The sequence below is a fragment of the Elephantulus edwardii genome, unplaced genomic scaffold (genome assembly GCF_000299155.1).
Source record: "Elephantulus edwardii isolate Elephantulus edwardi_28Jun2011 unplaced genomic scaffold, EleEdw1.0 scaffold00027, whole genome shotgun sequence".
Lineage (NCBI taxonomy): Eukaryota > Metazoa > Chordata > Mammalia > Macroscelidea > Macroscelididae > Elephantulus > Elephantulus edwardii.
In genome coordinates, this window is record NW_006399777.1 from 14,306,491 (window position 1) to 14,321,529 (window position 15,039).

General features: G+C 38.9%; 1 protein-coding gene and 1 pseudogene across 2 annotated transcripts in view; one reads left to right on the plus strand and one right to left on the minus strand.

The window, feature by feature from the left end:
* STAG1 (stromal antigen 1) overlaps positions 1-15,039 on the plus strand; it is a 256,619-nt gene that overhangs the window by 170,971 nt on the left and 70,609 nt on the right. For both annotated transcript variants that reach the window (XM_006883361.1, XM_006883362.1), the window contains exon 14: positions 12,072-12,189. In XM_006883361.1, the coding sequence (XP_006883423.1) occupies positions 12,072-12,189 (118 nt within the window). The remainder of the gene's footprint in view (positions 1-12,071; positions 12,190-15,039) is intronic.
* LOC102866284 lies at positions 10,834-11,761 on the minus strand (annotated as a pseudogene).

Genomic DNA, 15,039 nt, shown 5'->3' on the forward strand with positions numbered 1-15,039 from the left:
ATTATTGTCATGACAAGAGTTCAGAATGAACGCTGCATAGTGGGGTGGACCGGGGGGAATTGTATAACAAAGAATTTTTTCTTTTCAAAGAGAAAAGTGAACTGGAGGGAGGGGTGGGCAGGGAGGAAAGTGTGCAACAGTGAATGAATGGAAATCCAAAGTCTCTGACAACTTTCATTAAAATTTAAAAAAGAAAGAAAAATATCAATTTTTATAAAGCCAAAAAAGAGATCTAACTAGAAGTACTGTGCTGTAAGTGATAGAATCCATATTTATACAAAGAAGGCCTCTTAATACAATCGTTAATAAAATATTCTCACCAGCTGCTAAAGCATTGAGGACTTTTACCAACTTTTGCAGTATGAAATTGAGTGAACATGCAATCATGATTCATTAACAATAATAGGTGACTGGAACAGGAAACTGAGACGGACTCATCTTTAGAAAATACAGACTTGGTGACAAGAATGAGGCTAGAAGCTCATGATTGAATTTTCCCCAGTCAGTGCACAGTTTTGTAGAATTCATTGCAAATAACTGTTTTTTAAAAAAACATAAATAGCAACTGTATACACGGACCTTACGTGATGGAATCAGATTGACAACTTCTGTGGAAAAAAGTCAATACAACCAGTCAAAACAAAGCCAGTGACTGACTAGTGATATCAGTCGCTCCTGGGCAAGTGAATGTTGAAGCTGAAGAAAATGAAAACAACTGCATAAGAACCAAAATAACGACCCTGAGTCTATCCCACCTGAATCTTAAAAGCCTCTTAAGAATAGATTTGATGCATTGAACAGAAATGATCGAAAAATAGATTAGTTGTGGGATAGCATCAAAGATACCATCCATGAGTAAAGCAAAAGGAAAACGAAAATAGAGGAGAAAGAAAGCTACCGAAATAGAGGTCAGGAGAGGCTCTGAAACTGGCACTAAAATGTAGAGAAGCCAAAACTAAGGGGAGAAATCCTGACATAAAAGAGTTAAATAGATGGTTTCAAAGGCCAGCTTGAGAAGACAGTGTAAAGTATTAGACTTAGATCTGTAAAATGATGGAGTTAGAAAATCTAAAGGGAAGAACACAGCATTTCTGAGGCTGAAAGGACTGAAAATCACATTGAAGCCTCTAGTTGCAATATTGAATGATTCTGGGTGCAAAGTCTTGAATGATGCAGGAAGCATCAAAAGAAGATGGAAGGGAAACACAGAGTTATTATATTACAAGAACTGGAATGATCGAGAACCAGTGCGAATGGAATAAGAGATTCAAGCTGTATTGAAAACATTAGCAAAAAAAAATAAAGCCCCAGGAATTGATGGGATACACATTGAGGTATTTCATCATATGGATGTAGCCCTGGACATGCAAGTCTGAGTAGATAAATTTGGAAAACAGTTACTTGGCGCACTGATTGGAAGAGATCCCGTATTTGTTCCCATCCCCCCCCCCAAAAAAGGTGATCTAACAGAATATGGAAACTACTGAACATCATCATTAATATAAATGCAGGTAAAGTCTTGGCAAAAGATTATTTGACACTAGAACAATACACGAACTGGGAACAGCCAGGAATTCCAGCTGGATTCCAAGGAGACCATGGCACAAAGGATTTCATTTCTGATGTCCTAGAAATCATGACTGAAAGTGAAGAATTCCAGAAAGATGTTTGATTGACTTTGCAAAAAGGCTGCGTGGATCATACCAAACTACAGCCAACTTTGAGAAGAATGGTAATCCCAAAACAATTAATTATGCTCCTGAGAAAGCTAGACCAAGAAGCTGTTGTTTGAACAGAGCAAGGGAACACTGTCTGGTTTGAAATCAATAAAGGTGTGTGTCAGAGCTATATCCTTTCTCTATACCCATTCAGTCTCTTTGCTGACCAGATTCTTAAGAAGCTGGCCTCCATGAACAACGTGGTATCAGTGTTGACAATGCATACAGATGACCAAGGAAGAATCATTGGATGCCTTTGAATTGTGGTGTTTGCAAAGAATCATGAATATCCTGTGGACTGCCATATGAACAAATAAGTCCATCTTGGAGGAAGTGCAACTATGTGCTCTATGTGACATGCTTGGTGAAACACCATGTAACATACCTTGGACATATTGTCAGCAGGGGTCAGGTTTTGGAAAATGTTGTCATACTGGGCAACCTGGAGGGCCAGAAAGAGAGAAGACAGCACTCAACAGGATGGATTGGCCGAGCTCCCCCTATATCAGCGGGCTCAAGCAAGCCAGATCATTAAGATAGGGCAGCATTCACTTCCGTTATTCATAGATTTTTTTTTTTAGTCAGTTATCTCAGTGCCACCTAAGAACAATTGAATTTAGTTATTATATGCTATTATTTTACTCAAAAGTACCTTACTGGGTTTTGTCAACCACACACCACACACTCCTCCCCAGATGTTTTCATGAATTCACTGAAATTTTTTATCACAACATGAAAAAAAAAAATTGTATCAGATGTTTTACAAAATTACCTCATGGAATTGTTATGAAGAGAACACAGTTGGCAAAAACACAGTGCATGCCTTATTTACCTAAAAAGAAAATACCTTATTTTTTTCTAAAAAGACAAGTAAGCACTTGAGTATAGTCTGCTTCATTCCCCCCTTTTATTTTAATTAGTCATTTTTAATGTTTCTTTTCAGATAATATTAACCATACTCCTGTGTTTGCTTCTATTGGTGAAAAGTTACAAAGACATGAAAATCTATTCAACAGTCCTACTCTGTGATGGGCTTATCATTTGTGTAATCAGTCCAAATCATATGTAAGAGTTTCTAGAGGATTCATACTTCAGTCTGATTTAAATTACACATGTAATCAAGATGCATTAAAAGTAATGAGTAATATTTGCAAACAAAGAAGCATTGTTAGTTGAAACAGTCTTGGTGATAGAAATGAGGACAGAGATCATATGATAGAATTTTCTACAACCAGTGGCTTAAATATTGCAATAGCTTTTAGAAAAATATAAACCCTAATTGCACATAGCAACCTTCTTTGATGAAATACACCAGAATCAAATAGATTGTATCTGTGAACTGAGACCAGGCATCGTCAAATCACTATAATCAGCTAAAGCAAAAGTCATGTACTGGAAAGAATTCTTTGACACTCAGCTATTTCCATAAGTAGCATGAATTCAGAAACCTGTAATACTGAAGGAGGAGGCCTAGCTATACTGAAGGAAAAATAAAATACCATCAATTTTCAGAATATCACTTGCATTATTTCAGTAAGTAGATGCAATCCTTGACATGCTCATTTGTCTGTGCCATGAAATTTTGATAATTGCTACTTTGCTAGCTAACCATATATTTGTGCTCGTTCCCAAAAACCATTGGTCAACAGAATTCACGAATTACCAAACAATATTTTTTTGTATCACAGGCACTCTGAATCACTCTGAAGATCATTCAAAAACAGCTAGAACATACAGCAACAAGGAACCATAAATTCAGAAATGGAGTGCATCAGGGATGCATTGCGTCTCCATACCTTTTCAATGTATTTTGCAAGGCAAATAATTCAGGAGGCTGGATTTTGTGAGGAGAAATGTGTCATCAGTATTGGAGGAAACTCATCAACAACCTACATTATACAGATGGCACAACCTTGTTCAGTGAAACTGAAGAGGACCTGATTTGTTAGCTGTGGGTTGTCAAGGACTGTATTCATTTATATAGATTGAAGCTCATCATCACAAAAACAGATTATCACCTCTGTGCCAGTTGACACCACCAGGGTAGATGGAGAAGAGATTGAGATTATCAAGACTTTCAGCTTGCTTGGGTCCACAACCAACACTTTTGACACTTCTTGTTGTTATGTGCCATTGAGTCGCTTGAGACTCATAGCAACCTTATGTATCCTAAACCCTGCTCTATCCTTTGCCAACCTCATTGTCTCCGACACACCTTCTCCCATCACCCCAATCACGAAATCGATCCATCTCATCCAGGGTTTTCCTCTCTTGTGTTGTCCCCCACCTCCCAAATGTCATATTCTTTTCCAAGGACTGGTCCCTCCTTGCAACATGCCCAGATTATGTCACATGAAGCTTCAGAATCTTTGCCTCCAACGAGCAATCCGGTTTCACCCTTTCCAGGACAAAACTGCTTGTTCTTAAGCAGTCCACGGTATATTCAACACACTTTTCCAGCACCACAGCTCAAAGGCATCAATTCTCTTTGTGTCATTCCTAGTCATTGCCCAGCTCTCTGACCCATAGCACACAATTGCGAAGACTATGGCCTGGATCAGGCACACCTTCGTCTCCAGCCTGACGTCATTATTCTTCAGTACTCTGGAGAGGTCCCTTACAGCCTACTTTCCCAATGCCGTTCATCTCTTGATTTCCTGGCTGTTGGTACCTAGAGTGTTGGTTCTGAAACCAAGCAAACTAAAAATGTTAAAAATCGCAGTCCCTTCATCATCCACCATGATGCTGCAAATTGGCCCAGGGGTGAGAATCTTTGTTTTCTTGATGTTGAGCTTCAGTCCGTATTGAAGGCTGCAGTCCTTGACCTTCTGCAATAAGTGCTTCAGGTCTTCTTCAGTTTTAGCTAGCAGGGTTGTGTCATCTGCATAATGCAGGTTCTTGATTAATCATCAACCCTGATGCCACATTGCTCCTCGTACAGGCCAGCTTCCCAGATGATCTGTTCTGCATAAAGATTGAAGAGGTATGGGGACAGAATACATCCCTGGCAGACCCCTTCCCCAATTTTGAACCATGCAGTGTTTCCTTACTCTGTTCAGACAGCTGCCTCTTGGTTCAAGTATAGGTTTCATATAAGCACAATCAAATATTCTGGGATTCCCATTCTTTTCGGAGTCAGCCACATTTTGTTATGATCCACACAGTCAAAAGCCTTTGCATAGTCAATGAAACACAGATAGACATTCCTCTGGTACTCTCTGCTTTCTGCCAAGATCCATCTAATATTAGCTGCAATATCCCTAGTACCACAACTTCTTCTAAACCCAGCCTGCACATCTGGCAGTTACCTGTTGATGTTTTGCTCCAGTAGTTCTTGGATAATTTTCAGCAGAATCTTGCTTGCATGTGATATTAATGATATTGTTCGATAATTTCCACACTCTGTCGGGTCACCCTTCTTTGGAATGGGAACAAATATCAATCTATTCTAGTCAGTTGGCCAGGTGGCTGTCCTCCAGATTTATTGGCACAACTTAGTGAGCACATCCACCGAGTGTCTGTTTGCTGAAAAAAAGTCAATTGGTATGCCGTCAACTCCTGGAGCCTTGTTTTTTTGCCAATTCTTTCAGGGCAGCTTGAACTTCCTCCTTCATCACCATGGGCTCTTGCTTATATGTTGTTTCATTAAATTTTTCTCTGTCAACCAATTCCTTCTAGTACCGTCACTCTGTATCCTCCTTTCATCTTCTTTTAGTGCTGCTTGGATCATTTAACATTCCGCCCAAAGCATCCTTAAGTATTGCCACTTGTGGCTTGAATTTGTTTTTCAGTTCCTTCACCTTAAATACTGACCGAGTTCGACTCTTGATTTTCTGACTCCAGCTCTTTGCACATTTCATTTTAATACCTTGCTTTGTCATCCCGAGCTACACTTTGAAATTTTCTTTTCAACTCTTTGATTTCTTGATTTCTTTAGCTCTGTCTTCTCAGCACTCTAGTAAAATATTCAGAGTCTCATCTGACAGTCAGGAAATCTAAAGATAAATTACACTGGGAAAATCTGCTATCAGGGACCTCTCCAGAGTGCTAAAGAGCAAATATTTTATTCTAGAGACTTAAGGTGCACTTGATCCAGGCCATGGTCTTCACAATTACTTGCTATGCATCTGAGAGCTTGATAGTGACTAAGAGTGACAGAATTATCAATGCGTTTGAATTGTGGTACTGGCAAAGAGCATTGAACATACCAGGGACTGCCAAGAGAACAAACAGGGGAGAAGAGGGAGAATCCTTGAAGGCAAGGATTTTGAAGCTCCATCTTACATACTTTGGGTACATGGCCAAGAGGGACATCATGCTTATAAGGGTGGAAGGAAAGCACAGGAGAGGAAGACCCCAGATTAGACAGACATAGTAACTGGAAGAATGGGGGTAGATGTGTGGCAGTGAGATTGACTCAGGATAGGGCAGGGTTCAGAGCTGTTGTGCATAGGATCACTGTGAACCTCACTCAACTCAAGTCAACGACACTTTTCAACACAACAGTGTAAAAACAAACAGAACCGTCAAAATACGTTCCATGTTCACTTAGGCAGCACATATACTAAAATTGGTACACTACAGAGAAGATTAGCATGGTCCCTGCGCATGGATGGCATGCAAATTTTTGAAGTGTTCCATATTATTAAAGTATATATGCAAAACCCAGGGACCAGTAACCTTTTCAATTGAGAAAGACTAAAAGCATTTCCTTGTGAACAGGGACCAGTCAAGGATGCCCACTATCACCATTACTATTCACTGTTACATTCCAAGTACTTGCCAGGGCAATAATAGAAGAGAAGGAAATAAAAGGCATCCAGATTCGCAACAAGATGGCTAAACTGTCACGATATGCAGATGATATGATACTGCACACAGAAAACCCCAAGGCGTCAATAAAAAAAAATTAGAGCTAGTGGATGAGTTTAGTAGGGTTGCAGAATACAAGATCAATATCCAAAAATCAGTAGCAAAGAAAACACAGAGAAGGAAACTAAGAAAGCAATACTCTTTACAGTAGCTAACCAAAAATTGAGATATTTGGGAATAAACCTAACTGTTGTTGTTGTTGTTATGTGCCGTCGAGTCGCCTGCGACTCATAACGACCCTATGTACAACAGCCCTAAACTCTGCTCTGTCCTGTGCCACTCACACTGTCTCTGACACTCCCATCCCAATTATCCCAGTCACTGAATCAATCCACCTCATAGAGGGCCTTCCTCTCCTGTGCTGTCCCTCCACCCTCCCAAGCTTGATGTCCCTCTCTAAGGACTGGTCTCTCCTCACAACATGTCCAAAGTATCTTAGACGGAGCCTCAGAGTCCTTGCCTCCAAGGAGCCACCCGGTTTAACCCTTTCTAGGACAAATCTGTTTGTTTTCCTAGCAGTCCATGGTATTCTCAATACTCTTCTTCAGCACCACAGCTCGGAGGCATCAATTCTCCTTCTATCCTCCTTGGTCATTGTCCAACTCTCTGATGCATAACAGGTGATTGCGAAGACCATGGCCTGTATCAGACGCACCTTAGTCTCCAGAGAGACACCATTGCTCTTCAGCACTTTGGAGAGGTCCCTAACAGCAGACTTTCCCATGGCAATGCGCCTTTTAATTTCCTGGCTGCTGGTGCCAAGACTGTTGACTATGGAGCCAAGCAAACTAAAGCTGTGTACAATCTGAATCTCTTCACCATCCATCCTGATGCTGCCGATTGGTCCAGTGGTGAGAATCTTTGTCTTCTTGACATTGAGCCTCAATCCATATTGGAGGCTGCAGTCCTTGACACTCTGCAGCAGGCGCTTCAGGTCCTCTTCAGTTTCAGCAAGCAGGGTTGTGTCATCCACATAACACAGATTGTTGATAATTCGTCCACCAATCTTGACCCCACATTTCTCCTCATAGAGCCCAGCCTCCCGGATAATCTGTTCTGCATATAGGTTGAAAAGGTATGGAGATAGGATGCATCCCTGGCGTACGCCCTTCCCAATTTTGAACCATGCAGTGTTCCCTTGCTCTGTTCTGACGACTGCCTCCTGGTCCAAATATAAGTTTCACATTAGAACGATCAAGTGTTCTGGGATTCCCATTCTTCTCAGAGTCAGCCACAGTTTGTTATGATCTACACAGTCAAATGCCTTTGCATAGTCAATGAAACACAGATAGACATTCCTCTGGTATTCCCTGCTTTCAGCCAAGATCCATCTAACATCAGCTACAATATCTCTAGTACCACGACCCCTTCTGAAACCAGCCTGGACTTCTGGTAGTTCTCTGAAACCTAACTAGAGACACAAAAGACTTGTAAAAAGAAAACTACAAAACATTTCTGCAAGACACAATAAAAGGCCTAAAGAAATGGGGAAATGTGCCCTGTTCATGGATAGGAAGACTCAGTATTGTGAAAATTACAGTTGTACCAAAGGCAATCTACATGTTCAATGCAGTCCCAATACAGATGCCATACTCATTTTTCAAGGAGATCAAAAGGGAAATTGTCAAGTTTATATGGAGTGGAAAGAAGCCTTGAATAAGCTAAGCACTTTTGAAAAATCTGAAGTGGTTGGCATAGCATTCCTTGACCTCAAAACCTACTACACAGCAGTAATAACCAAAACAGCATGGTACTGGTACAGTCCCATTCAATTAACTGCCTCTGAAAACCTGCCAGAAGGTCAGCTTTGGGTTGGTTCCAACTCGATGGTAGACAACAACATGGTCCAGTAGGCCCTTGTACTAATTGTTCCTATATATCTTTGCTTTTCTTCCTTCTTTGCTCCAGGTAGGAAAAGACCACTTATTGCCCCTTAGATAGCAACTCCCAAGCCTTTTAACACCCCAATCACTACTCCGTCAGAGTAGAATGTAGCTATATTATCTTTGTAGACTGTGTTTTCATCGTAGATTTTAATAATGACAATTTTGGAGCATACTCTTTTGTTGTTTTTCTTGCTGATTTACATTCTTTGTTAACAAAATGTTGTGTTGCACTTGTGTCCACGGTGAGACATTTATTGATTTTGCAGGAATCATTTTTCAAGATAACAGTTTGCAATGCTTGACAATACTTTGCTGTAAATATTTGCCCCTCTTCTTACCACATACTGATTCTAATCACTATTATCTAACTTGGTTTTTCCATAAATGACTGGAAAAGTGTGTGAGATTTGTGCATGTATGTGGTTTTCGTAATGCATTTCAGGAATCAAAGGATTTGAAATGCAGTGGAAATGAAATTAATTAAGGAGATCAGATGACAGAATATTGATGCGGTCATTCAAATGCATACTGAAGTTAAGAATGATAAGATTAGGAGTGAGGGAGATGTGTCAAGTACCAGATGTGCCAAGGTACCAGTAAATAACCAGTAAGTGACTCTTCTGGTTTGGATGGAAAAGTGCTTAGTGAACAGCATTTAGACACTAGAATAATATCCGCAGTTGGCCACTTTCCTTATGTTTTGGGAAGCTGTGTTCTTCAGAGCTTACTGACTGACAGATGATAAAAATTGTTGTGTAAAGTATTTATAAAACATGAATGGTTAAAAAAAGAGGAGAGATACCGAAATGTACTGTGACAAACTTGCCTTGACAGTTTTAGGCCTTCAACAAGATGAAATGGACATGAAGTACTTACAGACTGGTTGCTACTGTTCAGGGCTGGGATGAAGTAGTACACTTCTTGCTTATTTCCTCCTTCTTTTTCCTTAAAATTAGTTTGCATACAATCATCATTTATGTTGTGTTTTATATAATTATTTACTATTGAGCTGTGCCTTTAAACATCTCCATTGTGTTTTTCCCATTTCTTCCCACCTTCATCCAACCCCTAACTTCTGGGTTTTGCTGGTTTTATCACTTCCACTATTTTTCACCTCTTTCCCCTTTCCCCTTTGGAACATTTATACATATATTGCTCAGTTGTATGTCTCTTTTCACAAGAACGATCTTATGAAGCATTTGCCCTTTTGTGACTAAATTGTCTCATTCAACCTATGTTCCCTACATTCTTCCACATTGTGTCATATTTTATGCTTATTCGTTCTTTAATGCTGCCTAGTATTCCATTGTGCATGTATACTATGGTTTCCTCTATCCATTCATTTGTTGATGATGAGTTGTTTTCATTTACTTGCTATTCTGTATAATGCTGCTATGAATGTAGTGCACTTAACTGAATAATGCTGCTCTGAACATCGTGTACTTAACTGAATAATGCTGCTATAAATGTAGTGTCCATATCTCTGTGTTTCAGCCATGGTTTCCTTGGACTATATTTTTAGCAGTGGATTACCTGGTCATACGGGAATTCTATGTTGAGAATTTTGCAGAAACGCCAAACTGCCTTTCCTAGTGGTTATACAATTTTACAATCCCACTAGTAGTGAATGAGAGTTCCAATCTCTCTACATTCTCACAACCATTTATTGTCCTGTTAAACTTTGTTACTGGGGTGAGATGCTGTCTTATTTGCCTTTTGATTTGCATCTCTGATTGCTAGTAAGTTTGAACATTTCTTCACGTGTTTGTTGGCTCTTTAGGTGTCCTCCTTTGTCTTTTGCCTATTTTGTAATTGGGTCATCAGTCTTTTTCCTCTGGAGACACTGTGATATTCTGTAAACTTTAGCTGTGAGATCCTTGTCTGAAATGTTGCCAAATGATTTTCCCCCCTGGGCTTGCTTTTCAGTCTATTGGAAAAGGTTTGTGGTGTACACAACATTTGTTATTAGTATACCAGTAGGCACATTGACCAGTGGGACAGAATTGGAAACCCTGAAATCAGCCCGTCTCTCTATGGTCAGTTAATAACTCAACAAATAAACAAAACTTATTAAATGGGGAACTGATAGTGTCTTTAACAAATGGTGCTGGTGTACCTCCCGAAGACTGAGACAGGATCCACATCTCAAATCTCACATCAAACCAACCCAAAATAGGTTAGAGACCTAGAGGCAAACCCAAAAACCATGAAGAACATAAAATATAAAATAGGAACAGATTTAGAAGTCCTGGTGTATGGCATATGATGGGAAGGAGCTGTGCTCCAACTTGAAGGACTGTGGCTCAGATGCACTACTTCTCCACAGGAGAAAGATATGCAATCACATCTCCTGCAATTTACTGCCTCTGCAGACTTGCTGGAGGTCGGCTGTGAGTTTGTTCCAATTTGACAGCATTTAACAGCACCAAGAAATCTGTGGGAGAAATACAGGTTTTCAATCATAAAAATGCACGACCAGGAAAGAATAAAATGATGGATGGGACCTTCTACAAATCTTTTTCCTTTTTTAATCCCTGTGTCTCACATTCGGGGAGTTTAGGGGAGATAACAAACAGGATTAGGGAAAAGTAACCGAAATTCAACTTCTTATTTTAGGAATTCTAACTGACTTTACTCTCTTTGCACTTTTATGAATAATGTGGTTATACTTTTGATTATCAAGTTGGATCTGACTCATATCTGACACTCCAGTGAGTTTTTAGGGTCAGTAAATTGCCCATCCTTCACCCACGTAGCAGCTCATGTATCCTAACCATTGGCCTTTGGGTTGACAGCACACGTGTGTGTGTGTGTGTGTGTGTGTGTACACACGAAGGAATTTATTAACAGAAAACAATAATTTGATGAATCCTGTTCACAGATATACATCCACGGTGACCATCCTTCCTGCAGGTGCTGTCAAAAGGCATAGGGGTGAACATCCTCAATCTGTCCAATCTTCATTCCTGAATGGGCAAGGGCTCTGAGGGCAGATTGGGCTCCAGGTCGAGGGGTCTTATTTCTATTTCCTCCTGTAGCACGAAGTTTAATGTGTAAAGCAGTGATGCCCAGCTCCTTGCACCTCTGTGCCACATCCTGGGCAGCCAACACGGCAGCATACAGTCAGCCTTCACCTTCATACCACCTGTCACACGGCAGATGAACGAAAGTGTCCTTGAAGGATGCAGAAATGTGGCAGACACAAAGACATTCTCTCCTTCAGCCACCTGAGGTCCAAGGCTGATGATCTGCTCTTCCTTTTTTTCCTTCCTTACGAGGTGCCATGTCTGCCTGTTGTCTCCAGACTCTGCCACTGGACAGCACACCTTTTTTCCATTAAGCCAACACGGCTCCCCAGAGCTCTCAGTAGGATGTCATTCGCCATTCCTGTAGTAATTGTCTAAAAAATTGATTCAGAACATTACCTCTAGATTATTGATGGTGGAACACAAGTAACTGTATTATTCCCTAAGTGCCTCTTGTAGTCATTGAGATCAAGTCATTTAATTATGAGGAGAAAACTGCTTGCTAACTCAATATTATTGATGCTTTATTTCTTAAATATTCTTTCAGCATAATTTCTTTGTATTTTTAGTTACATGAACATGCAGCCTACTTGGTGGACAGTTTATGGGAAAGCTCTCAAGAACTTTTGAAAGACTGGGAGTGTATGACAGAGTTGTTATTAGAAGAACCTGTTCAAGGCGAAGAAGGTATGGTGTTTGACAAGTTGATTTATGGATTATTTTCTGTTGATAATTATTGATCATTTCGTAGAGGTGAATATCCTGGTTTATCTTGGAGATAGTGAAGATTTGTTCCCAAACTACAGCAGTATAGTAAGTTGAACAAATTGTTTGTTTGTTTCCCAGTACAAACTAAGGTTATGTTTCTACTATACTGTAGTTATTAAGTGTGCATTAGTATTACGGATTGTTTTAAATATTCCAGGAATTACCCAGATGTGACCTTGAGACATGAAATTTTTCAACACATAAAATTGGTATAATTGATAACATCTGTGTGCTTGCTCAACACAGGGTTGTCTCAAACCTTCAGTTTGTTTAAAAAGCAGCCTCTGTGAAGTATGTATCCAAGTCTTCTGTGTTGGTTTTTTTCCAGAGAATTACTTATTTCTTTTTTTTTTAAACTTTTTTTTTAAATTTATTTATTGTGCATGTATCGTCAAATCAGATCTAACTGGCACAGGAGGGAAAATTTCCCTCCTTCCCTGGCAGAGCTTCTGGTGGATTTGAACCGTGTGCCTCTGGGATTGCAGTACAGCTTCTTGCCACTAGGCCACCAGAGCTCCCTAGAATTACTTATTTCTTGTAGGGTCATCAAAATCACCAAACATCCTCTCCCAAGTTAGAACTCACATCCGCCAATTCTTTTAAAGCAGTTATGTGTCCTGGCCTTATCTTTTGTGGTAAAAATTCAGTTGGCAAAATAGCTGATATACATCATATGTAAAGTTTTTCATGTGTGTGTTTTGTTTTTTTTTTAACTGTGACATGAATCCTTCCTACGTTTTTCTCAGACCACTTTTCTGGGCAGAAGTTATTTTACTGATTAATTCTACCTCCAATTTTTTTTTTTTTTTTTACTGGCATTTTCTCACCCTCCAAAATATCTTCAGCAAGAGAATATCCTATATTAAAAGGGCATATTTCTGCTATATTTTCATTTAAATACTGATTATCTTCTAGGTGATTTTTACTTTCTGAGAGCAAATTTTTATATATAAATATTTGTGTGTGTGCACGCGCACACATGTATTTACATATGTACGTGCAGGAACTTCGATTTTTGGCATTTTCTTTTATTTAAACTGTTTCTACCAAGTTTCTTACATATCTGTGTTATATTTCTAGTTCATTTTATCTTTTCTATTATATTCTGTTCCATTTTAAACATTGCTCTCCAATCATTGTTTGAGTAAAGGACTTGGCATAGTACTCAGTGGTACTTCTGACCCATTTTCTTTTCCATTGCTTATGGCCATAAAACTAGCCAATTAATCTAGCTGGCTTGAACTGCTTGTTTCTAGTTCCAAGCCATCCTTTTAACCTTCATCCTTTGGCTGTAAGAATACTCCCAAGGTGATACTAAAGTTAAAAGAGAATAAACCAAATTGGTACTCCTTGTTATTGTTGCTTTTTAAATTTTCTTTTAAATGAAATATCTGAGTAGATAAATAGTTACTGAATTACATCGTTTCCCATCATCAACGTATTATTGACAGACTTAACGTAATTGCACCAAGCAACAAAAAAGTCTAATGGAGAACTTTCGAATTATTTTAAAATAAGGAATAGTAATTTCACCCAGTTCGTATTTTCTTGAGTGTGCAACTGTGATTCAATTGTATATTCAAGAAAATGCCTTCTTAAAACTTGATTTAAAATGCACGCAAAAAAAAAAAAAACACACCTTATTAGCTAGGTAATTGATGCCTTAGCCTCTATGAAAAATTATAATGAAAATTTAATACTGGAAGACAAATAATAAGGAAAGTCAGTTCACAGCAGAGTTTTAAAGATTGTGAATAGAACAGGAGAAAGAAGTACATGAGACAACTTGTTAGCTATAAAAGTAATAATAAGAAACAGTGCTGCTTTATAGAAGCTCGGTGAAGTAGTGGTGATCAAGAGAGCTGTGGCTAATCCAGTATAGTAGAGAGGAGTCACAGCACATAACAACAACACAGAGAAGATAAAGGACTCTAGAAAGAGAGTTTTGCAATGATACAGATCATTAATGACTTTAAAACATTTCTTTTCAGTGCTTATAAAAACATAAAGCAGAGATAAAGGTGATAAGAATAAAAGTAATAGGAACCATTGATGAACTGAAGAAGGTTCCTGGGAGTTGGACTGTTGTGTAGTTACCACATGTTATTCATAGTGTAAACAGTTGTATGTAGATTTTAATCAGTGTGGCTGCTTGTTTCTCTTTGGTTTAAGACTAGCTTTACTCTCCATTTTTTTATTAAATAGTTTTATTTTTTTATTTATACATTCCAGAAGGCATTCCAATTTCAGCTCTTTTTAAGTTTGTCCCCATCTGCTACTTTTTTTTAAAGTGGTAATTTTTAATTATAAATAACAAAACGGATTCTAGTGGAAACTGTAAGATTGAATCGTGGTCGTGGTGGTGGCATTCCAACGAGTCAGAACCAGCTCATACCTGACCCTCCTGCGGATTTGCGGAGGCAGTAAATTGCTCGAGAGGAGAGTGTCCTTTCTCCCACAGCCAAGCAGGTACATTCAAACTGCATGCCTTTGGGACTGCAGTGTAGTTTTTAATCACTAGGCCACCAGAGCTCCTTAATTGAATTATTACTCAAAAACAATGCAGATTTTCTTATATACTGAAGAATGTTTACATTCTTGACATAAATTAATCTCACTCTCCTTGCTTTCTTCGAGACTAAATAAAAAGATCCACATTTAGTTCATAGGTAACTTTATAGTTTCTATTCCCAACACATTTTTAAAATTATGAAATACTAGAATCATAAAATTAAAGACTTAATGTTTTCCTTGTTGTTGTTGTTGTTG